Consider the following 27,432-nt stretch of genomic DNA (forward strand, 5'->3'; position numbering starts at 1 on the left):
GAATAATAACCTCAGCTTCATCATCTTGATTATTATTCACCAATATTCACTTCACCTTCGGCGAATAATTGTTAATTAAAGCTGAAAAAAGAACTGACATGATTGATCCTGGTCACAGAGGGGTGTGTAGACATTTTATATCCCCTGCACAGTGGTCCATAAGTGCAAAACACATTAACAAACAAACAAAAAGCCACAACAGCAAAGCTAAAACTAACAAATGTGAAAATGTAACAGCAACATCAGAAGCACTACAGTGGTGCTTGAAAGTTTGTGAACCCTTTAGAATTTTCTATATTTCTGCATAAGTATGGCCTAAAACAACATCAAGTCCTAAAAGTAGATAAAGAGAACCCAGTTAAACAAATGAGACAAAATTATTATACTTGGTCATTTATTTATTGAGGAAAATGATCCAATATTACATACGTTATGTGTGAGTGGCAAAAGTATGTGAACCTTTGCTTTCAGTATCTGGTGTGACCCCCTTGTGCAGCAATAACTGCAACTAAACGTTTCCGGTAACTGTTGATCAGTCCTGCACACCGGCTTGGAGGAATTTTAGCCCATTCCTCCGTACAGAACAGCTTCAACTCTGGGATGTTGGTGGGTTTCCTCACATGAACTGCTCGCTTCAGGTCCTTCCACAACATTTCCACTGGATTAAGGTCAGGACTTTGACTTGGCCATTCCAAAACATTAACTGTATTCTTCTTTAACCATTCTTTGGTAGAACAACTTGTGTGCTTAGGGTCGTTATCTTGCTGCATGACCCACCTTCTCTTGAGATTCAGTTCATGGACAGATGTCCTGACATATTTTCCTTTAGAATTCGCTGGTATAATTCAGAATTCATTGTTCCATCAATGATGGCAAGCTGTCCTGACCCAGATGCAGCAAAACAGGCCCAAACCATGATACTATCACCACCATGTTTCACAGATGGGATAAGGTTCTTATGCTGGAATGCAGCGTTTTCCTTTCTCTAAACATAACGCTTCTCATTTAAACCAAAAAGTTCTATTTTGGTCTCATCCATCCACAAAACATTTTTCCAATAGGCTTGTCCACGTGATCTTTAGCAAACTGCAGACGAGCAGCAATGTTCTTTTTGGAGAGCAGTGGCTTTCTCCTTGCAACCCTGCTATGCACACCATTGTTGTTCAGTGTTCTCCTAATGGTGGACTCATGAACATTAGCCAATGTGAGAGAGGCCTTCAGTTGCTTAGAAGTTACCCTGAGGTCCTTTGTGACCTTGCCGACTATTACACGCCTTGCTCTTGGAGTGATCTTTGTTGGTCGACCACTCCTGGGGAGGGTAACAATGGTCTTGAATTTCCTCCATTTGTACACAATCTGTCTGACTGTGGATTGGTGGAGTCCAAACTCTTTAGAGATGGTTTTGTAACCTTTTCCAGCCTGATGAGCATCAACAACGCTTTTTCTGAGGTCCTCAGAAATCTCCTTTGTTCGTGCCATGATACACTTCCACAAACATGTGCTGTGAAGATCAGACCCTGTTCTTTAAATAAAACAGGGTGCCCACTCACACCTGATTGTCATCCCATTGATTGAAAACACCTGACTCTAATTTCACCTTCAAATGAACTGCTAATCCTAGAGGTTCACATACTTTTGCCACTCACAGATATGTAATATTGGATCATCTCATCTCATTATCTGTAGCCGCTTTATCCTGTTCTACAGGGTCGCAGGCAAGCTGGAGCCTATCCCAGCTGACTACGGGCGAAAGGCGGGGTACACCCTGGACAAGTCGCCAGGTCATCACAGGGCTGACACATAGACACAGACAACCATTCACACTCACATTCACACCTACGGTCAATTTAGAGTCACCAGTTAACCTAACCTGCATGTCTTTGGACTGTGGGGGAAACCGGAGCACCCGGAGGAAACCCACGCGGACATGGGGAGAACATGCAAACTCCGCACAGAAAGGCCCTCGCCGGCCACGGGGCTCGAACCCGGACCTTCTTGCTGTGAGGCGACAGCGCTAACCACTACACCACCATGCCGCCCGTATATTGGATCATTTTCCTCAATAAATAAATGACCAAGTATAATGTTTTTGTCTCATTTGTTTAACTGGGTTCTCTTTATCTACTTTTAGGACTTGTGTGAAAATCTGATGATGTTTTAGGTCACATTTATGCAGAAATATAGAAAATTCTAAAGGGTTCACAAACTTTCAAGTACCGCTGTAACTCAGACGGAAAGGGACGGTCCTTATTGAAGATTGCATGTCGTTACTGATTGGCTGTTGCACGCACCAGCCTGAGACATGGCAGAAAAACGGTTTACTAGATGAACAATATGAATTTATGGATGCTCAGATTAGTTTAGTTTAGTTTAGTTAGTCTGTCAACAAATTTAAATATTCAAATTCTGAGAGGAATCCAGGTTCTCTGGAAGAAATAAATACTCCTCACTATAATGACTTGAGTAACTTAAGTAGTGTTCAGTGATTTCGTCGAGTTGACAGACGAAAAAAAGTGTCTTGTTTTTTTTTCCCCTGTGATAGTCGTACACATGATAGTGTGACATCCAATCAGCAACGAGCGTGCGATGTTCAGGAAGGACCCCTCCCCTTTCAGAATTCTTGTTGTTTGTTTTCTGATTTGCTGTTTTTGTTGTCGTGGTGCTGTGCACTTAAATATGTGAAATGTCTGGGTGCTGGTCATGTGATGTCACGGAGTAATGCTATAACAAGGTGTTTAGGGGTCCTTTTTTTTTTCAGCATATCCTACCGTAAGTTCCTAAAGGACATGATTGTTAAAATTCTGACTATTTTGCTGGTGCATTCATGTGCAATTGCTTTTGATGTTAAAATAACTCTGTGGTCACTGATCAGATTCTTGGCATGAACTGAAGTCATGGAGCGTATGATGTGTGCTCATGTGAATTCATGAACCTGTGCTTTCTCTGCTTTGCATCACCTGCTGCGTAGGTGATCCTAAGATTGCCCCGCCCTCTCCTGCTGCATCCTCCATCTTAGCCAATGATGCTGCTTCTCTCCTGCCTGCCAGCCAATCCAAAGCCGGTACTGCTCTCCAGCTGCTTTGTGTGTCATCCTCTTTGCTGTCATGCCATATTCTATTTGTGTGTGTGGTTACACACACACACACACACACACACACACACACACACACACACACACACACACACATTATGTGTCTGATGTCATGCTGTATTGTGTTCTTGTCTCTCAGCCTTTTCTGTTTCTGATGTCTGTACATTTTTACACTTTTTCTCCTCCGTAAAGCCTGTAAATACAGACTGTATGCCACTGAGACATTTCTTGGAATTTAAAATCACTGCATGTAATTTGTCATTAGGATGGCGCGCACGTAGCCAGAGGCAGATCCGTAACCTTCTCCCTGCGCACTGGGAAGGGCGTATGTGCAGGATGTGGAACTGAGATGAGCCCAGAGCTGCAGTGCTCCTTCAGTGCTCAGGGGATGGGTTGAAGGGGGTGGAGGGTGGATGCTTCATCCATTGTTTTATTATATATACAAATCCACATCACAGCAATGACATCACTCTTCCAAACCCCATCAACGCTGATACAAATTAGACCTGGGTGATTTATTTTTATTTTTTTAAAGAAAATTCAATCTGGCTGTTATTAGAACTGCACCTCTACTGTGAACCCTAAACTCTGAACACGGTTAGTCTATTTTTTAACCTTCTCTGGTTACGAGCAGCCGATCAGAGCAAACATAAGGGAAAAGAACAACTGTGATGAGTTAAACACAGCAGCCAGTGTTGCTGTTTTCCTCCAATTACACAACTGCAGTGTATTAGCATACATTATGTTAATTATGTAAAGCACAAGGGTGCATGCTGTAATAATAAATCATCAGAAACAGTCATTTCTTCACTTTCCTGTTTCAAAAATTGTATCGCTTTTCCTCTGATACTCCTAGTCCCAGTCCACCAACAGGGGATGGGTTCTTGAACCTGTTCTGTTCAGGATTCTTTGAACCTTGGCGCCAGCTAGTGACCCGGCCCATGCACGTTTTCACCAGTTTTGAGCAGAACCGTTGTAACCAAGGATGTGTCGTGAACGGAGGGCGTGGCACGATTCACAACGGGAGGAAACAGTAGTACCAAAATGGTGGTGCGCGTTGATTACCGGAGGTCTTTTGTTCTGTCGTTGCAGATATTTGTTTTCAGTCCTTTTTTGCCTCAAGATATTTCCTTTTCTGTTGTGCTCTCCATTGCTGCGCTCTTGAACCTCCATTGCTGCACTCTTGATCTGCTTTCTCTCCAAACTAATTACACACCCACTAATGTCGTCACGGTTCGTGTTGGAAAAGCCAGCTATATTTTGGTTCCAGCTGGGAACCAACTTTTCAAGTTCTGAGCCGGTTTATTTTTGATTGAAATGTTCTGAATGGTTCATAATTTGGTGCACGAACCAGAACAGAACCCATTCCCTGTTGATCGAAAAGGGGTAAGATTATTACACTCCTTTAGGAATAAATCAGTCCACGTGCATCAGGATGAACTTTTGAATGGACAGTTGACTATTCTAGGTTTTATTTTTCACTACTAAGATTTTAAGATACAATCTTGGAGCATTTTAATGAAACGCATCACAACTTATTAATTACATTTCTTTGTCTTTGTCATTTGGTTGGAAGGGTATACAAACTTTTGCACTTAACGTAGTATTTAATATGTTTAACGTCTTGACAAGTGTCCACAAGGACAGTTATCAGATAATAAAGTTATAAGATGTTTGTACTATTCCCCCCCCCCCTTCTCATTATATATTGGTTACTAAGGTACCATGCTCCAATCTGGTCCCAAAATTACTTGCCCTTAGCATTTCAGGGGTCTCTGACTTCCCATAATGCCCCCCTCCCTCTCTCTATCACTCTCTGCAGTACCAGACTTCATGATTCCACCAGAGTGTCCAGAGCTAGACCTGATCGCCTGCCTTCCCTCCTCTAACTCCTCAGCTACTTTAGCACAAACAACAGGCAGAGGCAAGTGTGATTCATTCCTCTACCAAACAAACATCACTCATTATTCCATCATCCCTGCATGACCTCTGACCTTCCATTATCTTGCCTTTGCCCTCGTTCAGCCTCGCCCAGCCCCCACAGGTCCCCATACAGGGCCTCACCGAGCAGAGCCGAGCGCAGGAAGACCAGCTCCACATCTGGACCGTCGGAGGAATCCCGAGGGGCTGCCACAACCCCTAAAACCCCCCAGGTCAGCCCTGTGGGTACCTCAGCTATTTATGGTGTTCTCAGGTTTTTAGATTCAGAGTATTATAGTGGGATACAAACCACCAAGGAGACGGTCTCCTAGCAACTGTATTGCTCTGATCTTAGTGTTTACTGCTTCAGAGCTTTTTGTGCAGATCTGCAAGCTGCCACATCAATGCACAATTCGCATTATTTGTTTATTAGCAGTTTATAGGTGCAAATCTATAGCATACTGATGAAATTATGCACTAAAGCAAGGAAGAGGCTTAGGAATAAACTGTTTTTTTGGAAGTGCAAATTATTAGGATGTCCGTGAGACCAATCACAACAGCAGAATTTGTGGAAATGTATATTTTAAATATATATATTCGTCATTCACAGACAGAGAAACAAGCCGGCATGATGACCGACTCCTCAGCAAAGCGACTCGAACCTCCCATGACGCCCACCAAGAGCTTGTCTGGCTGCAAGAAGCCCAGCACACCCAAAAGGTTTCAGCTCCACTGTTTCTTTTTTCCTCTCTTATCACACTGGGCTGTATTAAGACTCGACAACTTAATTCCAAAAGTTATGTTAATACGTATTTATGCAGAGAAAGCTCCAGGAGAGCATGATTTTGAATCCTGACGTCCATGACCTGGAGTGTAGAGATCACATCAGGCTGTGCTTACTAGGTAGGAGGGGCATACTTTGTCGCCCATCAGTCACAGCGACACTGGCCATGTTGTAGCTATCTGTGAGTTCATGTATGTGGAAGAGGGTAAATAGTGCTTTCTTCATTGGCAGGTGACAAAACTACAAAACTGGGGAAGACGAAAAAATGAGGGGGGGGGGACCAAAACAGTGGGTTACACACCTGCTAAAGTGTCTAGACCACCAGCTTTAAAGTGCTGATGACACAAACATGACTCTATGCAATTTCTTAACCCTCATCCTACCATGCTATTTTACACCTTAATCCTACCATGTGGGGTCCGTTTGGACCCCAATACTTTTCTTTAAAATTAAAGCTTATAAAGACAAAATCACCAGATAAGTTTTGTTCAGAACATCTTGTATTAATAACAGCAATACACTGAGTGCAGAATTATTAGGCAAGTGAGTATTTTGACCACAACATCCTTTTAATGCATGTTGTCCCACTGCAAGCTGTTTAGGCTTGAAAGCCTACTACCAATTAAGTATATCAGGTGCTGTGCATCTGTGTAATGAGAGGGGGTGTGGTCTAATGACATCAACACCCTATATCAGGTGTGCATAATTATTAGGCAACCTCTTTTCCTCTGGCAAAATGGGTCAGAAGAGAGATCTGACAGACTTTGAAAAGTATAAAATTGTGAGATGTCTTGCAGACGGATGCAGCACTCTTGAAATTGCGAAGATGTTGAAACGTGATCACCGAACAATCAAGCGTTTCATTGCAAATAGTCAACAGGGTCGAAAGAAGCGTGTGGGGGAAAAAAAGGCGCAAAATAACTACACATAATCTGCGGAAAATCAAGCGTGAAGCTAACAAGCAGCCATTAGCATCCAGTTCTGCCATATTCCAGAGTTGCAACATTCCTGGAGTGTCAAAGAGTACAAGGTGTGCAATACTGAGGGACATGGCCAAGGTAAGGAAGGCTGAAAAACGACCACCACTGAGTAAGGCACACAAGATAAAACGTCAAGACTGGGCCAAGAAATATCTTAAGACTGATTTTTCTAAGGTGCTGTGGTCTGATGAGATGAGTGACTCTTGATGGGCCAGATGGATGGGCCTGTGGCTGGATCAGTAATGGGCACAGAGCTCCACTCCGACTCAGACGCCAGCAAGGTGGAGGTGGAGTACTGCTATGGGCTGGTATCATCAAAGACGAGCTTGTTGGACCTTTTCGAGTTGAGGATGGACTCAAACTCAACTCCCAGACCTACTGCCAGTTCCTGGAAGAAACCTTCAAGCAGTGGTATAGGAAAAAGTCAGCATCTTTCAAGAAGAACATGATTTTCATGCAGGATAATGCTCCATCTCATGCGTCCAAATACTCCACTGCATGGCTAGCCAGTAAAGGTCTGAAAGGTGAAAAAAATAATGACATGGCCCCCTTGTTCACTTGACCTAAACCCCATAGAGAACCTGTGGTCCATTATAAAATGTGAGGTCTACAAAGAGGGAAAACAGTACACCTCTCTGAACAGCGTCTGGGAGGCCGTGGTTGCTGCTGCACACAATGTTGGTCGTGAACAGATAAAGAAATTGACGGAATCTATGGATGGAAGGCTTTTGAGTGTCCTCATGAAGAAGGGTGGCTATATTGGTCACTGATTTGTTTTTGTTTTGTGTTTGAATGTCAGATATGTTTATTTGCAAATCTGGAGTTGTCATATCAGTGTACCTGGTGAAAATAAATAAGTGAAATGGCTACACATTTGGTTTTTATTAAGTTGCCTAATAATTCTGCACAGTGAAAGTTACCTGAACACATACATATTCTCCTAAAATGGCCAAAACTAAAAACACCCCACTCTAACTTCCATACATATTCAGCTTTGATATTTATGAGTCTTTTTGTTTGATTGAGAACATAGTTGTTGTTCAATAATAAAACTAATCCTCAAAAATACAACTTGCCTAATAATTCTGCACTCCGTGTACACTAAAGGGCCCAAGGCATAAAGAACACACTTAACCTTCATCCTACCAGCCAATTTTACATACACAAACTACCAGGCGGGGTCCGTATGGACCCCAGGAGGGAATACCTTGAAATCAATGCAGTAAGAACCAATTCAATGCAGCAAACAGACATAACTTTATTGAAGAACAAAATCCACTATGGCTGAATATCAATGATGTATTATAAATGCAATAACATTGCAATAATATTGCAATAACTAGCATACATGTAGCAAATTATAGCGCCACAAAAAAAAATTGGCATTATATACATGATTTTTGCAGCTCATGCAGCTGTAAAACATTCTGGATTACAACTTAGGTCTTTTCTGACAGAATTTAAAACAAAAAAGTAATTGTAAAATAATTTAGGGCTTTTGTTTTGCAGCCTGTGCTTATTGCAGCAGTGGGGTCCACACGGACCCCAAGAAGGAATGCCTTGGTAGTTTCATTATGGAACATAAAAGAAATAAAAGAAGTTAACTTTCAGTGTGCTATTCAATTATAAAATGAAAGACAGATAAACTTTACTCTGGGGTCCGGTTGGACCCCAGTAACAAATTAATTATACCTTCACAATGCAAAAAGCTGATCTTCTGGTGCTTTAGTGTTTTAATTAAAACATAAATTCCGACAAATTCATAAAACGGTGAGGCAGTATGTCACATATTTTTAAAATGGCAAACAAACATATAGGTGCGGGGTCCAGATGGACCCCACTTGGTAGGATGAAGGTTAAATAAACTATACAACATGGCAAACATGTTAGATTTCTGTTATAATTACGTGAAAAGAAGCTGTTGTTACGCGAATATCCAACTTTTAATTGCACAGCGCAAGAAAACTGGGTCCGTGGCTCGCGGCCATGTTGTGACGTCAGCGGAAGAACACGCTGCGGTTCACTGGCTGTTCTACTCAATGGAAATGGCGCATGAAAACGCCGGTGAACTTTCTAGTGCTAGCTCTTCAACAACCAAATACTGGTGCTTTAAGCAGTGATCATGATGGCATGATTTTATCTGATTTTAAATAAATGAGATGATAATAATGTGAATGTTCACAACTAGTACATACAAACTCTGCAGCTTTTGATTCAGCAGCTGCGTTATACTCCGCAAAAACATCAGCGAGAACCTATAATATAAATGGAAATGCAATACACTCAGCTCAAATGACTTTTGGAAAGTATAATTTCTAAATTTTTTCTACACATTCTTGAAGTCGGTCATCGGGGTACTTGCTACCGTTCCCTAACAACGCATGGCAAAGGGTAAAGTGTAGTGTTGCTACGAGTACTTGCTAAAGCCTCCGGTGGAAGATCCTCGATGTGCTGATAAGACATACAGTTCTATAGAACACACAGGTGTCACGATAATCACAAAACAGATGCAAATTGTTAAAATACCTCATTTTTAAGCAATCATGTATTGATATCTTCCGAATAGAATCTATGATAGCCTACCCTCTTTACCCTTTGCCTCTCGTTGCTAGGCGGCAGTTACATGAAAGCCGCAAGCTTTCACAAGCAAATACATGACTGATATCACGCCGACTTTATGATTACATTTATGATTATCATGAATGTGTACTCTATGATGTGTACTCTATGAGCGCTCTGGAGCGAGTCACTTCCAAGATGGCCGCGCAGACCGCAGTGTTACTATTTTTAGCATCATGTCGGAGCACTCTATAGCTCTACGTACCTTTATCTTATGTCGTTTCTCAACACATGTTCTGACAGGAGGACTGTCTTTGGAGGAGTCGCCTTGTCCCAGGCGACTGCTGGATCCGGCATAGCTACTAGTAGACCCCCTCCGGAATACTGTAGGCACTGCTGATGGTAGTAACGCACGTTTGTGCTGAACTGAACACCCAAGAGATTCCTTTAAGCTGGGAAGGGTGTCAAAACAATCCAAATCGAAGTGTTCAGAGCACAGGACGGATGTTGGTGAGGGCTCCCACTTGTCACGAGTGTGCCTGACTTGCTTCACCCACTTCGCATGCAGCTCAGGATCTCTGGGAAACTTGAATAAACTTACCCCATGCTTGTGGGTTTTGGAGCAAAAGCTGGCAACACAACGCGAAGGCATAATAACTAATATATATATATATATATATATGGGGCGGCACGGTGGTGTAGTGGTTAGCGCTGTCGCCTCACAGCAAGAAGGTCCAGGTTCGAGCCCCGTGGCCGGCGAGGGCCTTTCTGTGCAGAGTTTGCATGTTCTCCCCGTGTCCGCGTGGGTTTCCTCCGGGTGCTCCGGTTTCCCCCACAGTCCAAAGACATGCAGGTTAGGTTAACTGGTGACTCTAAATTGAGCGTAGGTGTGAATGTGAGTGTGAATGGTTGTCTGTGTCTATGTGTCAGCCCTGTGATGACCTGGCGACTTGTCCAGGGTGTACCCCGCCTTTCACCCGTAGTCAGCTGGGATAGGCTCCAGCTTGCCTGCGACCCTGTAGAACAGGATAAAGCGGCTAGAGATAATGAGATGAGATGATATATATATATATATATATATATATAATAATGTATAATAAAAATACTAATAATGATAAACTGAACACCTGCCGCATCAACAACAAACTGGTAAGTGAGGAGGAAGGTTCTTTCGCTGACGTCATATAGCTCCTCCTCCTCTTTCGTCTCCTGGGTGCTGCAGCCCCGTCAAATTTGCCCAAATAGCTGCGTTTTTTATCATAACTTGTAAAATAGGCGCCTTCGTGAATTAATATATGGATCATCGGGAATTACTTTTTATGTTATAAAACATCGCCAAAGATGTCAAAAACGTGTCATCAGCACTTTAAACATAAGCACTTAACATTAGACCTGAAAAAATTCAGGGACAGAAAATGCGGACTAAAGAAGGAAATGTTATTTTTTGCTTTGCTGTCAAATGTAATATGATGTACTGTACAAGCAAGAGACAATTTAATAAAGGAAAATTTAAAAAAGACTAATGATATTTAAACAAGCTCTGGTGGTTCCTCGTGCACACAACTTAATAAAACCAGGATACTAAACCGAGCTTGATGTGCACATAACCCTCGCACGACTGTCTGTCATCTGAACATCTGAGGTTTGAATACTAATGTATGTAATTTTGGTACAAAAAACTCAATACGGCCCAATTTTTGTTTAACAAAACCTCTTGTACATGAAAAGCTCTCAGAGGTGAAAAGTTTTCTTTTTCCTCTTCCTTCTGTGCTCCAATTAAGGTCCAAGTCATGTAAGAGCCGTATCCAGTCTCCGTGTTCTCCCGGGCAGTACCCCAGCTCACCTCTGAGGCACAGAGCCATGACCCCGGGTGCAGACGCCAACAAGAAGCTGGACGGAGAGGAGAAAGGAGTTGAGGGTAAACTCTCTAGCACTCTGGATCGGAAAACATCAAGGACTGAAAAGATTTCGAAGTCTGCAAGCAGAGAACTCGGACATAATGCAGGTAAGATGTTGACCGATGGAAAAACGACGGATTTAGTTCTGATTGTTTAGACGCCGTTGCTGGTTGAAGATCAAAATGGATTCTGGTGGCATGGAGGAGATTTTTGTGACTGCATGGGAAATACGTTGACGTGTGCGATGTTTTATTACAATATCAGAGTCTCCAGTGACTCCAACTGGAAAAGCTGGAACCACTGATGCTGAAGAGGCTTCCAGACTGCTGGCTGAGAAACGACGGCTGGCCAGAGTGCAGAAGGAGCAGGAGGAGAAACAGCGACTGGAAGAAGAGAGGTACAGACAGTATACTACATTACACCACAGCACTACTGAATACCCTATCCTGATTGGTCAGAAAATGTTGACTGCAGCTCCGTCGTCTCAGGTCACAGGTTTAATCCACTTGTTCTAATATTGTTTCTGTAGTAACAGCGCGTTCACGGGACGTATCTCGCAGACGCTCCGCATAAACCGATTAAATGTTTGATGTGAATATTTTACGATGGTGTTAATGAATCTATAGGCTTAGAAACACCTGTAAATGTTACCAAGTGCACCTTTAATTGCCATCTCGGTTAGGCTCAAAGCCGAGGAGCTCCAGAGGAAGCAGGCAGAGGAGCGAGAGCGACAGGAGCTGGCGGCTCAGCAGGCAGAGAAGGAGCGACAGAGGCAAGAGGAGGAACGCAGGAAGAAAGAGGAAAACGACAAGCAGCAGAAGGAAAGACGTTTGAAAGAGCTCCAGGATCAGCTGGACAGAGAGGTCACCCATAACTAATCTCATTTATTCGTAAACATTTTCTAAAAAAAGCATCCCTTTTTTACAATGACGTGTGTGTGTGTGTGTGTGTGTGTGATAGAGGGAGGAGGCTTTCCAGAGGGTGCAGAGGGAAGCGGAGAGGAAGCAGCAGGAAAGAGAGCAGCTCAAACTGCAGGAAGAGCAAGAGAGACTGCAGAGGAAGAAGGTTTTTATTCCTGCAGAACACCAACACGTTAACGAATTCTCCACTGAGCATGCATTACACACAGCGAACGGTACTTCTAAACTGTGTCCGAGTTTCCTAAACAAGCTGTTCTCTTACCACTCTAGGAGTCCTCACTCTGGATTGAGTGCTGTTGATATAAAATCAGGGCAGCACGGTGGTGTAGTGGTTAGCGCTGTCGCCTCACAGCAAGAAGGTCCTGGGTTCGAGCCCCGTGGCCAGCGAGGGCCTTTCTGTGTGGAGTTTGCATGTTCTCCCCGTGTCCGCGTGGGTTTCCTCCGGGTGCTCCGGTTTCCCCCACAGTCCAAAGACATGCAGGTTAGGTTAACTGGTGACTCTAAATTGACCGTAGGTGTGAGTGTGAATGGTTGTCTGTGTCTATGTGTCAGCCCTGTGATGACCTGGCGACTTGTCCAGGGTGTACCCCGCCTTTCGCCCGTAGTCAGCTGGGATAGGCTCCAGCTTGCCTGCGACCCTGTAGAAGGATAAAGCGGCTAGAGATAATGACATGAGATGAGATATAAAATCAGTTATCTATTGCTTTTCGTGTAGTGAGTTAGCACTACTCAAGTTAATGGTGATGGGAGAATTTCAACGTTTGCACAAACTGTTCTGTCCACACTGGTTTTGAGCACAAAGAGATCATCATCTTTCAGCTGCTCCCGTTAGGGGTCGCCACAGCAGATCATCCCCATCCACATATTTGATCTGGCATAGTTTTTATACCAGATACCCTTCCTGGTGCAACCCTCCCCAATCTATCCAGGCGTGGAACCGGCACTAAGTATGCACTGGCTTGTGTAACCCCAGTGAACTGGGTATTTTTACCTGACCTGCATGTCTTTGGACTGTGGGGGGAAACCGGCGCACCCAGAGGAAACTCACACAGACATGGGGAGAACATGCAAACTCCACACACTCCCCGTCGGCCGTGAGGCTCGAACCCGGAACCTTCTTGCTGTGAGGCAACAGTGCTAACCACTACACTCCTGTGGAGGGCGGCCCCATGTGGACAGTTGGGGGTCACGCCTGGAGGACGCTCTGGACTCTTGCAGTGGTACTTTTGTGGCTGGGGACTGCAGTTGACTTGCTGACTTTGGGACTGTGGTTGTCGTAAACGGTTTTGCGCTCGGGTTTCCGTCGGTGGGGGGTTTATAGCATCAACGAAGCTGACTTTATGTTAGGACTGTTAATGTTATAGTCATGTTGTCTGTTGTTGCCCAAATGAGGATGGGTTGCCTTTTGAGTCTGGTTCCTCTCGAGGTTTCTTCCTCATGTCGTCTGAGGGAGTTTTTCCTTGCCACCGTCGCCACAGGCTTGCCCATTGGGGATAGATTAGGCATAAAATTAGCTCATATTTTAAGTCGTTCAAATTCTGTAAAGCTGCTTTGCGACAATGTTTATTGTTAAAAGCGCTATACAAATAAACTTGACTTGACTTGACTCACTACACCACCATGCCACATCTAGGAGGCATATAAGGAGATATATTTTACAATAATTACAGTTCACCCATTATTGACTATTTAAAAAAAAAGGAAAAAATGAACACGTTCGAGCAAATACCTTGTTTAAACATCGTTCCGACAGTAATACACTTACACAGGGGCTCGTACATCAGACGCTCCATATAGACAGATTACAGTCGTTAAGTTTTCGGTAACAGTAGCATCTGAGTAACATGACAACCTGCATTTTTTTTTCTTATTAACTTGAAGAAAGTGAGAGAGACAGAAAAAGAAAGCCTGGTTTAAAGCTGAAGTGGTAACACTGTTCTGCGAATGGTCCACAATATAAATGTACACCCATCAGCCACTTTATTAGGAGCACCCATACATCCACCTGTGGTTTGGTGCAGTTCTCTAATCAGCTCGTCCTTTGACAGCAGCATGATGCATCAAATCATGCAGATACAAATCAAGAGCTTCAGTTAATGTTCAAACACCTGAACGGGAAAAATTGTGATCTCAATTTTTGTGTGACTTTCTTTCACTGTGGCATGGGGGTTGGTTTGAGCCAGATGGACTGCTGGTTTGAGTATTTCAGAAACTGCTGATCTCCTTCCTGGGGTTTTCACACACAACAGTCTCTAGAGTTTACACAGAATGGTGTGAAAAACAAAAAACATCGAGTGAGTGAGTGACAATTCTGTGGGTGGAAACAAACGCCTTGTTGATAAGAGGTCAGAGGAAAATGGACAGATTGGTTCGAGCTTTTTTTGTCAGGAAGGATATAGTAGCTCATATAATCACTCTTTACAACCGTGGTGAGCAGAAAAGCATCTCAGCATGCAACAGAAAACGGAAAAACATATTGGGTTCCAGTCCCGCAGCCAAGAACAAAACAAGTTCCTGTTAAAGTGGCTAATAAGTGCAGAATCAGATAAAAAGTACACCTTGTCATTCTTCAGGACTAATAAATAAAAATTCTAATCAGTGGAATAAATGGTACGCTGTATAAAAGGAATAAAACAGTCTGGGATGGGATGCGCTATTATAGGAAAATAATCAACATCAGGGTGGTAACAGTCACTCCACTTTTTTCACACCACCCTGTTGTTCATTATTTTCCCAGATCATCATCGCCAAAGTGTTTTATTCCTTTCTTCATAACCGATTGTTCTGTTTTAAACCCTCTCTCCTTCTAGCGCATTGAGGAGATCATGAAAAGGACAAGAAAAACTGAAACCGAACCAAAGGTACTCACATGATATGATACATTCAAATCCTCAGTAGAAAGCACGAGATGTGAAACAGTCACAGAAATGCTCGTTTTTACACTTTGTGTTTGAACAGAAGGATGAGACGCATGTTGAGTCCAGCTCGTCTGTGATCGATCGCGAGTCGGTCTCTGTCCTGGAGTCTGCAGGTGAGAGCGCAACGATTTCAGGAAGGAAATTCAACCAGAACCTTATTCTATTGCAGCTTAAACTGCACATTTATAGTGCTAGCATTAGCAATGACCATCTTGACATTCCTTTCAAGCACAGGTTTTAAGCTCTGAGAATGGTTACAAGTCCTGTCTGTCTTTGTAGCCTTAAAGCTTCGTTATTAACATGCTAGCATCATTACTGTTTTAAGCTACTTGATAGGATTCAACTGCTTGAAAGCAAGTTATCCTAGAAACGCACAAAATTCAACTCGTACTGATTTATGAGGATGGTCAAGAGTGTATTCACGGTTCTGTTTTTATTTGCAATTAGTTTTTAAGGTTTTAAACTACGATATTAACATAGCGTTTTAAGCTGTACAAGAGGCCATATACAATAGCTAGATAAATAAAACGGACATAGCGTTGTGTTTTTCTCCTTTCGGAACACTTTCAGTTTTCAATTCAGCGGCACTTACTTCATTGACATCCACGTCGTGTTTTCACTTAAAATGATTTGCGAGGTTTGTAGTTGACCCTCCTTTATACTTCACATCAACATAACATGTGCGGCATGTTGCAATGTCCTTTGTGTCTTCTCAAAACCCAAAATGTAGCCAAACTTCCGATTTAAGATGAGATGAAGGATCTTTAAGCTTGGCTTCCGCCATTTTGGTGCCCAGCAACGGCATTGCCATGTAAAGTGTCGGCTACTCTGATTGGACAAGAGCAAGGACCCAAACCAATCAAAGAAGCAAAGCTGTGCTCTATTCTGGCCGATCGCTTTCTCGCATCGATTTAACAGTGCAAGTGTAATGGTTAAGCGGTAAAAGTGCGTTTATAAATCAGTAAAAATTGAAATAAAAAATGTCACCGAATTGAACAGAAAATACAGCTACATGGATCGGTAATCGGTACGGCAGGTGTGAACTCGATTTTCGGTGCACCGTGGTGAATCATTGCAGCCCTGGAGTAAATACATGACTTGAAATATTAGCATAATCATGTTAAAGGAACAGTCCACCGTACTTCCATAATGAAATATGCTCTTATCTGAATTGAGACGAGCTGCTCCGTACCTCTCCGAGCTTTGCGCGACCTCCCAGTCAGTCAGACGTATGTCATTGAAACTGGCAGGATTTAGGATTTAAAGTCACCCAAATCCTTATTTTAAAATAATAAACGCAGGACTTCTACATAAAAATGACTATTGAACCCAGTCCGTGTAACAGCAGGAGCATTTTGCCCGCCTGTATTTGCATACCGGAACATGATTGGCTCTCATGTTTTATGATGCAATAAAACACTCTTGTCACAAGTACTGCTACAATAGACCTCTTGCAGTCACGTGACCAGAATGTAAACAGCCGCCATCTTGTCGGTCAACAACACAGCTGAATACTGCTGCACTCGTGTACAAAATGGATCAATTTCAACCGACGGACTACACGGCTCATTTTTCTAATGAACAGATAACTAGATATATGTCTAAAATAAACGACCTACAGATTAGTGACCCTTATCGATTACCGGACGTAGTTTTCACGACCGTGTCAGTGGATATTGAACTGCCAGAGGTGGAATACCCAGACGTGTATAATTACCTCATTAACTTTCCCTCGCTGTTCAGTGGTGAAGCACTGCGTGCTTATAAATCTCTGGACAGTTATCTTTACAGAAATTCAGGATTTGTCAGCGACTCAGATGTGGCATCTTGTAAACAAGAAAATAACAATCCTCATTGGATGGGTAAGTCACTTAAGGATTGAGTAGTATCTAGTATAGCACTGACCAGCCGATAATAGAATAGAATAAGGTAATTCCAGCTGTAATTCCAAATCGTCCGTCTTGTTTACCATGGATCTGGCGTTGGAGAGGTAGAGGCTTGGCAGTGGAGGTTTGAGTGGCTGTTTTCTGAGCTTAGTCAACAGGCCAGCTCTGCAGCCTCGCTTTTGCTTCCTCTCCTGACGCCGCCTCCTTCGCCTGCCAGACCCGATAACAATCCACGGAGACCCCGCTGGTCTCGCTATCTCATCCGGAATGTTGTGCATGTGATGGAAATCGCTACAAACCGTCATTTTCTGCTGGAAACCAATGTCCAGTAAGTCCATACGGTTGTAGTGGATATTGAAGTCCGATACAGACGAACAACACGCAAAAATACACACAAAAAACATGAAAAACGTGCACAGGTAGGGAGAGCTTGTAGCTGCAGCATCCCCATCATGCGCCGCCATATCCACTATTATGGTTGAATATTTTATATTATCAGTTAGATCAAGTATCAGTAGTCTATCACTATTACTGTATATACGGTATACCTGATAGCAGCAATCCATTTTGCATGCCTGTCAGGGTCCCGTGGCAGCCTACTGTCAAGTGTATGTGAGCATCATGGGTTTCCCACACTTGAAAGGGAAGGACTCGGACACAGGATTCCACTCGTCTTATGTTTTATTGATTTTCAGTGGAGTTGACGTTGTAATAGAATTGTATATAGTAGGGTTTTCCAGAAGAAAAGGTAGAAGTAGAAGCAGAAGTAGAACCAGAAGTAGAAGTGGAACCAGAAGTAGAAGTAGAAGGCGGAAAATGGCGTTTGACCAACAAGATGGCGTCTGTTTACAATCTGGATCGGCTGTGACGTCACATGCAAGAGGTCTATACTCATTCACATTCCCCAAAGAAATGTGTTCCTCAGTGTAAATCAGCAAAACGTTTCACAATTTGCACGCAAATGAGAAAAAGTAAACGGTACTGAATTTCTGTTTGCTCTAACCAAAAGATTTTTGGTTTATAAACGAGAAAGTCACTTTAAAAAGTGATCCTGCTGAGCAAACAAGACAGGACAAGACAAGACTGGAGAAATCAGTATAAAATCATCAGTGAAAATTAGAGTGAAACAGTGAAATCAAACATCACTGTTTTCATGTTTGAGGTCCAAAGTAACACACTGGCATTTCTTTAGATGCTGGACAGATTAACGGTCCGTCCATCAGGTCCTCGGAAAGCTCCACTTTTACCGAGTTTAAGAGTGAATTCCCGTCATCCGTCACAGCTGGCTCATGTGTGATAAACTTACAGCCTCTGGAAGCTAAGGGGAGTGCGGCTGATGACCTTTCAGATGGCGTTCAGTCCATGGATGTCAGGTAGGCCGTCACCGTGGTAACAAACATGAAGCTGTCATGACGCAGCTGCTAATCAAGGTAATCGTAGTAATGTGTTATCATTTCTATAGTAACAGTTCATATACAGGGACTTGTATGCCAGATGTGGCGTATAATCTAAAGCTAATAATAATAAATTGATTAAAAACTTTTTTATTTAACAAAGAAAATGAATGTGTAATCATGAAATGTGTTTTTCACAAAAATGAATGTGTTTTTCACAAATATTCAACCTCAGTGTGGTAACAGTAACTCTGATTCATGATGCCATCCCATCACTGATTTATTTTCCTGTCACAGCACAATACCCAAGTGTTTCATGCCTTACTCATGATATGTTTACTGCATCTTTCAGTCCAGTCTCTAGAGATGAGCTGATGCAGGAGTACTCTCCTATCAGCGAGAGCTCCGAGAACCTCATGAGGAACCCCCAGGCGCTGGATCTCCTGCATCTCACCGGACAAGCTGCGTATCCTAAAGCTGGTGACTGCAACAAAAACCTGATCCAGAGCTTCAGCAGTGCCACCGCAGACACAGCGCTCATCCAGAGTCTCGGGCCGAGCATGGATAAGCTCACCGTCTAGTTCAGCAGGTGATCACAAAACAAGTGGAGTTTTCAGAGGCAGTGGCTTTCAGTCCACTAAAAAACCTACGTCAGTATTTACATCAGGAAAGTTTCTCGTATTCAGACTCCGGTGCTGAAATTGATGTTCTGCACTAGTACCTATTCCTATTATGCAAATCACCTACAGTGCTGAGCGTAAATGAGTGCACCCCCTTTGAAAAGTAACATTTTAAACAATATCTTAATGAACACAAACAATTTCCAAAATGTTGAAAAGACAAAGTTTAATATAGCATCTGTTTAACTTGTAACGTAAAAGTAAGGTTAATAATATAACTTAGATTACACATTTTTTCAGTTTTACTCAAATTAGGGTGGTGCAAAAATGAGTACACCCCACAACAAAAACTACTACATCTAGTACTTTGTATGGCCTCCATGATTTTTAATGACAGCACCAAGTCTTCTAGGCATGGAATGAACAAGTTGGCGACATTTTGCAACATCAATCTTTTTCCATTCTTCAACAATGACATCTTTTAGTGACTGGATGCTGGATGGAGAGTGATGCTCAACTTGTCTCTTCAGAATTCCCCATAGGTGTTCGATTGGGTTCAGATCAGGAGACATACTTGGCCACTGAATCACTTTCACCCTGTTCTTCTTCAGAAATCCAACAGTGGCCTTAGATGTGTGTTTAGTCATGTTGGAAAAGTGCACGACGACCAAGGGCATGGAGTGATGGTAGCATCTTCTCTTTCAGTATAGAGCAATACATCTGTGAATTCATGATGCCATCAATGAAATGCAGCTCCCCGACACCAGCAGCACTCATGCAGCCCCACATAAGGACGCTGCCACTACCATGTTTCACTGTAGGCACCATGCGTTTTTCTTTGTATTCCTCACCTTTGCGACGCCATACAGTTTTGAAGCCATCAGTTCCAAAAACATTTATCTTGGTCTCATCACTCCAGAGTATAGAGTCCCAGTAGTCTTCATCTTTGTCCTCATGGGCCCTGGCAAACTCTAGGCTGGCTTTTTTGTGCCTGGGCTTTAGAAGAGGCTTCTTTCGTGGACGGCATCCATACATGCCATTCCTCTGCAGTATACGCCGTATTGTGTCACAGGAAATAGTCACCCCAGTTTGGGTTTCTACTTCTTTAGATAACTGCAGTGAACTTGCATGCCGATTTTCTTCAACCGTTCTCATCAGAAGACGCTCCTGTCGAGGTGTTAACTTCCGTGGACGACCTGGACGTCTCTGTGCAGTTCCATCTTTTTTAAATTTTTGTACCACTTTTGCTACAGTATTCTGACTGATAAGTAAAGCTTTGCTGATCTTCTTGTAGCCTTCACCTTTGTGGTGTAAAGAAATTATTTTCTTTGGGGAATTCTGAAGAGACAAGTTGAGCATCACTCTCCATCCAGCATCCAGTCACTAAAAGAGGTCATTGTTGAAGAATGGAAAAAGATTGATGTTGCAAAATGTCGCCAACTTGTTCATCCCATGCCTAGAAGACTTGGTGCTGTCATTAAAAATCATGGAGGCCATACAAAGTACTAGATGTAGTAGTTTTTGTTGTGGGGTGTACTCATTTTTGCACCACCCTAATTTGAGTAAAACTGAAAAATGTGTAATCTAAGTTTATATTATTAACCTTACTTTCACGTTATAAGTTAAACAGATATATTAAACTTTTTGTCAACATTTTGGAAATTGTTTGTGTTCATTGAGATATTGTTTAAAATGTTACTTTTCAAAGGGGGTGCACTCATTTACGCTGAGCTCTGTACCTGCATACACGTTGTAGGTCACACCTCCAAAGTTGTCAGATTTTTCTTGAGGAGAAACTTCTGAGACGAGTTTTTATTTATTTATTTTTTAAAGAGACAAGACCACTGCCGTTAAGCACAAACACTCAACTTTAAAGTGTACCTGTAGCAAATCATCATGGAAAAATGTAAAGAAAACAACATACCACTATACATGTGTTTCATACATTATGCGAAAGCATTCGACTGTGTGAACCACAACTGTCTTTGGAGTGATTTGATCCTAATGGGATTCCCTCACCACATAATCCACCTGCTACAAGTATTATACAACAGTCAAGAAGCAATGGTGAGGACGACTTGTGGAGAAAGCGAGTGGTTTACCATCGGAAGAGGTGTTTGGCAAGGTTGCATTGTATCACCTAAGCTGTACAACATCTATGCTGAAGACATCATGAGGAAAGCACTAGAGAGCTCAGAGGCAGGCATAACGATCGGAGGAAGAAGAATAAATAATTTGCAGATGACACCACACTAATCTGCACCTCCGAAGAAGATCTTATGGAGTTTATAAAGCAAATCAAAAAAGTTAGTGAAGAGAAAGGCCTGCTCTTAAACACCAGAAAGACTAAGATAATGGTAATCGACTCAAACAGAGATGGCAGAACCAACATCAACTTAGGAGGTACATTAGAAGAAATAGAAGAATTTGTTTACCTGGGCTCAACTATTAACGCCGAGGTAAAGTGTAAGCAGGAAGTAATTAGAAGGCTCGCCACTGCGAAGAATAAATTTCAAAGCATATGTACCCATCTGAAAGAGCCAAGCAATCAGTAACAACTTAAAGCTCAAAATTATCAGAGCAACCGCATTTGCTATTGCCACCTACGGATGCGAATCATGGGCAATGACCAAGCAAATTGAGAAGAAGGTAGATGCATTTGAGATGTGGGCATACAGGTGCTTGCTTAGAACCTCATCGAGAGAACATCGAACCAATGTTTGGGTTCTAGAAACATTGAATACCAAGATGATTCTCTGAGAACAAATTGCGAAAAGAAAGGTGGGGTTTTTCGGCCATGCCATCCGACATGAAGGACTAGAGAAAGTCATCATCCAAGGAAAAGCACCTAGAAAGAGATGAAGAGGCAGACCCCCATAAACATGGCAACAAGACATCACTAGGTGGACACAAAAAAGCCTGGTGGAAGCGTCAAGGATGGCAGAAGATCGCAGAGAGTGGCATGCTTTCAAAAAGACCACAGCAGCTCGTTTACGAGCCATCTGAGAGAGAGAGAGAGAGTTGTGAATTTTAATTACTAGCTATTTCAAAAGATCACGTATGATACCAATGGTTCCGTCATGTAACGTTCATCATGAGCTCTTGTCAAGTACGCACAAGTTTTAAGTCACTGCTCCGTCAGTCAGTCAGGCATGGTCAGCGACATGTTGCCTCCTTCACGGGCTGTTCCAGCACCAGTAGTGATGCACAGTCATTGTTTTGTCCTATTGCAAATCTACTTGGACATAATGCCATGAAATAATAGATATATGCCATAAGATAAAGATCTATTACAAGTATTGGATCTATATTTAGTCAACGTGTTCTGAAATTACTTGACTGGGAACTTGCCTGTCCGCCAGCTCCCCTTCAGGTGCTGGTCCCCGGTGGTACCTGCGGATCATGCCGTCAATGAAGGCTGTTTCCAGGGACGGTTTGTGAAGGACATACTCGTGCAGATTCGGGGTGGATGTAATGCAGCCGTCAAAGAGGTCTGCAATGAGTTCATGCTCTTGACAACAGTAGGACTCTGTCAGTTCTCATGACGGAGCACTGCCCGCATTGACACCATGGAGTGGTAGCCATTTTGGATCTACCATCATGCACATCTCTTGCGGCAGCTTCTTCCTCCGAATCATGAGAATGTGATGACTCACTGTCCTCACAAGCCTCCTCCCTCTCTGGCTCGAATAGATAACCATTAACACCCATTTAATCAAAGTTGCTAGCCATATTTTGCTTCTTTAACACCTCCTTTCACCTCGAATCTCCACCCACAGTACACTGCTTGTTTACTCGCACCCGATAACCTGGAATCAACCATTGTACACTTCCTGCCGGCAATGGCTGCTCCCTATTGGTTCTGCCCCTGTGGGTAATTCACGGAATAAAATTGTCCACAAAAGTGCTTTTACAGTGTTTTTTTTGACTGAATGTGCCCGTCTTTGGCTATAAGTAATACATAAAGCGCGATTAATGTTGTAAGCATGACCAGTACCGGTACACTTTAAGTCTCAAACAAATCAGGGATGAGGACTAAAGAAGGAAGGAAGTTGGATTTTTTTTGTTGTCAAATCTAATTACCATACACTGTAACATAAAAACAAGACAATTTTAAAATAAATATAAAAACAATGCTATAAGAATGATGACAAGTATTGAAATAAACATCAAATTGGAGTCTACAGTAGTATATTGCTCCATGAACATTCCTAGTTTTAATTATAACACTGAATGGGGTTGATTGGAATAAAATGGCTTCCATCCTGATTATTTGGTGACTTACAAAATAGCACTTGATCCAGCACATCCTGCTATTCAGCATGTTCTTTTATAGATTTTGCGCTGGCTGACAGTTCATGAAGCCATGAGATACTAAATCGCAGAATGTAGACTAATTTATCATAGCTTTAAATCTTTAATTCAGTGATTTTTTTTCTTAATTCAGTGAACTCACTCCCCTGTAAAGAAAACGTGCCTCCAGTTGGAAGGATAAGCTGACTAAGCACTCATCTGCGATACTATTCATAAATTTGATCCTTCAAAAGTTCCGCCCTTGAGATAAGCATTCAGATTGGGGGGGGGGGGGGGGGGGGACGCTGTCTCAGGAGTGTGTTTAACAAGACAGCGAGGTATCAAGGACCAGTAGAAACTGGTTGAACTCACGATGCCTTCAAACTGTCCACAGAATGTTCATTTCTGAAGCTTGATGAATTTTCTACATGTATTACAATGGTGCTTGAAAGTTTGTGAACCCTTTAGAATTTTCTATATTTCTGCATAAATATGACCTAAAACATCAGATTTTCACACAAGTCCTAAAGGTAGATAAAGAGAACCCAGTTAAACAAATGAGACAAAAAACATTATACTTGGTCATTTATTTATTGAGGGAAATGATCCAATATTACATATCTGTGAGTGGCAAAAGTATGTGAACCTCTAGGATTAGCAGTTAATTTGAAGGTGAAATTAGAGTCAGGTGTTTTCAATCAATGGGATGACAATCAGGTGTGAGTGGGCACCCTGTTTTATTTAAAGAACAGGGATCTATCAAAGTCTGATCTTCACAGCACATGTTTGTGGAAGTGTATCATGGCACGAACAAAGGAGATTTCTGAGGACCTCAGAAAAAGCGCTGTTGATGCTCATTAGGCTGGAAAAGGTTACAAAACCATCTCTAAAGAGTTTGGACTCCACCAATCCACAGTCAGGCAGATTGTGTACAAATGGAGGAAATTCAAGACCATGGTTACCCTCTCCAGGAGTGGTCGACCAACAAAGATCACTCCAAGAGCAAGGCGTGTAATAGTCGGCGAGGTCACAAAGGACCCCAGGGTAACTTCTAAGCAACTGAAGGCCTCTCTCACATTGGCTAATGTTAATGTTCATGAGTCCACCATCAGGAGAACACTGAACAACAATGGTGTGCATGGCAGGGTTGCAAGGAGAAAGCCACTGCTCTCCAAAAAGAACATTGCTGCTCGTCTGCAGTTTGCTAAAGATCATGTGGACAAGCCAGAAGGCTATTGGAAAGATGTTTTGTGGATGGATGAGACCAAAATAGAACTTTTTGGTTTTAATGAGAAGCGTTATGTTTGGAGAAAGGAAAACACTGCATTCCAGCATAAGAACCTTATCCCATCTGTGAAACATGGTGGTGGTAGTATCATGGTTTGGGTCTGTTTTGCTGCATCTGGGCCAGGACGGCTTGCCATCATTGATGGAACAATGAATTCTGAATTATACCAGCGAATTCTAAAGGAAAATGTCAGGACATCTGTCCATGAACTGAATCTCAAGAGAAGGTGGGTCATGCAGCAAGACAACGACCCTAAGCACACAAGTCGTTCTACCAAAGAGTGGTTAAAGAAGAATAAAGTTAATGTTTTGGAATGGCCAAGTTGAAGTCCTGACCTTAATCCAATGGAAATGTTGTGGAAGGACCTGAAGCGAGCAGTTCATGTGAGGAAACCCACCAACATCCCAGAGTTGAAGCTGTTCTGTACGGAGGAACGGGCTAAAATTCCTCCAAGCCGGTGTGCAGGACTGAGCAACAATTACCAGAAATGTTTAGTTGCAGTTATTGCTGCACAAGGGGGTCACACCAGATACTGAAAGCAAAGGTTCACATACTTTTGCCACTCACAGATATGTAATATTGGATCATTTTCCTCAATAAATAAATGACCAAGTATAATAATTTTCTCATTTGTTTAACTGGGTTCTCTTTATCTACTTTTAGGACTTGTGTGAAAATCTGATGTTGTTTTAGGTCATATTTATGCAGAAATATAGAAAATTCTAAAGGGTTCACAAACTTTCAAGCACCATTGTAGCTATAAATATCTTATACCAAATTATTATGGCATGTTACAAAAAATTAGGAAAAAAATCAAAGTCCTCGTCTCCAATTTACGAGTCCGAGTCATCAGTGCTCAAGTCCAAGTCAAGTCACGAGTCCTTAAAATTAGGGCACGAGTTGGACTCAAGTACTACCAGCCTGATATCTGGTGTGAGACGACCCTTTGCTTAAAAAAAGAAAAATAGTAGTCTCAGGTCCAGTGAGTGCAGTTGTATGCGGAAATGAGTTGTAGGTTTTACTGAGCATCTTACAGAACCAGCCACAGTTCTTCTGGACACTTTGACTGTCACACTCGCTTCTTCATTTTACACCAAAACCCAGCAGCCTTCATTATGTTTTCTTTTTTAATCTGAAAAGTGCTCTCTTATATAATATGCTGCTCAGATACAAACTTTTTTTTTTTCTGTAGCATTTAATTTTGTGCTGGAAAAAAAACACGAATATTTGGACTCTAAAATGTTTTTGTACTGATTCAATAATGTAGAAGTCATAAAATAGAAACCTGTATCAAAGTTTGTGTGAAAAAAATGGGGGGCTAAGACTTTTGCACAGTACTGTGTGTATTTAATATTAGCCTTCTGTAGTATTGAGTGTATTTACAGACATGGTTCAGGTACATTTCAGCATGATATATTGTCCTTACAACAAACTGTACCTGTTTCTGATTGGACTTTTTTGTTTTAGGGTAAACTTCACATCTCGGCTGTGTTGAACGGTTTAGGATTTGGCCTTCATCTGTCGTGCCTCTGTTCCAGCTCTAACAATCTTCTACACAAGAAATCCGTGTGCATCCTGAGGAAAAGAGGAAGGAGCGCTGAATCAAGTAGTTATGTGAATGATAATAATAATGATGATAATTAAAAAAAAAAAGCTTTGCCTTTTCTTCATAGGTATAAATAACATTTCAACATATTTCACTGTAGTAACTGCTGGGGAAAGTAACTGTATTGCAACTCTTGCAGCCGTAGTGCTCTTTATATTCCCGTAAACACACCGTAGAGTGGTACACGAGCCTTGTAGCAACTTTATACAGTTTTGCTGTGAGAGCACAAATGACCAGCAAACTGACTGTGTGTATATGTGTTGAGTGTGACGTGTCATTTGCAGTTCTTCAGTAAGCAAAGTCATGCGAGCGTAAAACTGTTATAACACTATAGTATGCTTTTTTCATAACTCTTTTCAAAAAGAAAGAAAGAAGGAAAGACTTTGCAAAAGATGTAAACTATGCAGGCCGGGCAAAGTGTAAATCTGAAACAGCGTGTACGCTAGGGATAAATTATTAACACAATGCTACAGCTGTACAGTAAACATCTCCTCCAATATGCTAAATACAGTATGTGTGTTATCTTGTTAAACACCTCTGTTTAGTACAGTCTTGCATACTCAAGAGGCGTATTTGAGCTTCGCATGTGAGCAAATGCAGTGGTATGGATTCCTGACGCTCATGTTTGCTGGTGGTCCGAAGTGATCTGTACGAGGTTCTCATGTAACACAACTGATGAATGGTTGAGGACCAGTAAGGTGGCATTTCAGGGCTAAGGGTTCAGGGTCATGTTGAGGAAAGGGTCGGTTTCATTCTCATTCTTATGTAAATCTGTTGCTTTATGGTGATAAATGTTGCATGAATCAAATGCTCTGGAACCGCAGACAAGGCTGGGGTATTGAAATAACAATAAAATTATTGAGCCACACTCCTCGTCATTGCTTCTTCTATTAAATATATTACACACACACATACATTTATATATATCTCAATGAGACCTGTGCTGAGAGTGGACTAAGGGACAATAGCATTTGGAAATACACAGGGACAACACGCTGCGCAGATGAGTTCCAGTCAGTTATTCTTCTGAGGACGTCATGTTTATTAGCATTATTTTTATTCAGGTACTAACTAACTACAACCCCGATTCCAAAAAAGTTGGGACAAAGTACAAATTGTAAATAAAAACGGAATGCAATGATGTGGAAGTTTCAAAATTCCATATTTTATTCAGAATAGAACATAGATGACATTTCAAATGTTTAAACTGAGAAAATGTATCATTTAAAGAGAAAATTAGGTGATTTTAAATTTCATGACAACAACACAGCTCAA

At 42.0% G+C, this 27,432-nt stretch overlaps 1 protein-coding gene across 1 annotated transcript in view; it reads left to right on the plus strand.

The window, feature by feature from the left end:
- map7d2b (MAP7 domain containing 2b) overlaps nucleotides 1-26,238 on the plus strand; it is a 48,950-nt gene extending 22,712 nt beyond the window's left edge. Inside the window, exons 5-17 of the mRNA XM_060900567.1 lie at nucleotides 2,969-3,061; nucleotides 4,914-5,015; nucleotides 5,117-5,244; nucleotides 5,622-5,731; nucleotides 11,116-11,339; nucleotides 11,497-11,629; nucleotides 11,915-12,095; nucleotides 12,193-12,297; nucleotides 14,963-15,013; nucleotides 15,111-15,183; nucleotides 18,149-18,329; nucleotides 18,703-18,939; nucleotides 26,019-26,238. Coding sequence (XP_060756550.1) covers nucleotides 2,969-3,061; nucleotides 4,914-5,015; nucleotides 5,117-5,244; nucleotides 5,622-5,731; nucleotides 11,116-11,339; nucleotides 11,497-11,629; nucleotides 11,915-12,095; nucleotides 12,193-12,297; nucleotides 14,963-15,013; nucleotides 15,111-15,183; nucleotides 18,149-18,329; nucleotides 18,703-18,931 — 1,610 coding nt within the window. The 3' untranslated portion in view covers nucleotides 18,932-18,939; nucleotides 26,019-26,238. The remainder of the gene's footprint in view (nucleotides 1-2,968; nucleotides 3,062-4,913; nucleotides 5,016-5,116; nucleotides 5,245-5,621; nucleotides 5,732-11,115; nucleotides 11,340-11,496; nucleotides 11,630-11,914; nucleotides 12,096-12,192; nucleotides 12,298-14,962; nucleotides 15,014-15,110; nucleotides 15,184-18,148; nucleotides 18,330-18,702; nucleotides 18,940-26,018) is intronic.
- The last annotated feature ends 1,194 nt before the right edge of the window (nucleotides 26,239-27,432 follow it).

This window comes from Neoarius graeffei, chromosome 19 (genome assembly GCF_027579695.1).
Source record: "Neoarius graeffei isolate fNeoGra1 chromosome 19, fNeoGra1.pri, whole genome shotgun sequence".
Lineage (NCBI taxonomy): Eukaryota > Metazoa > Chordata > Actinopteri > Siluriformes > Ariidae > Neoarius > Neoarius graeffei.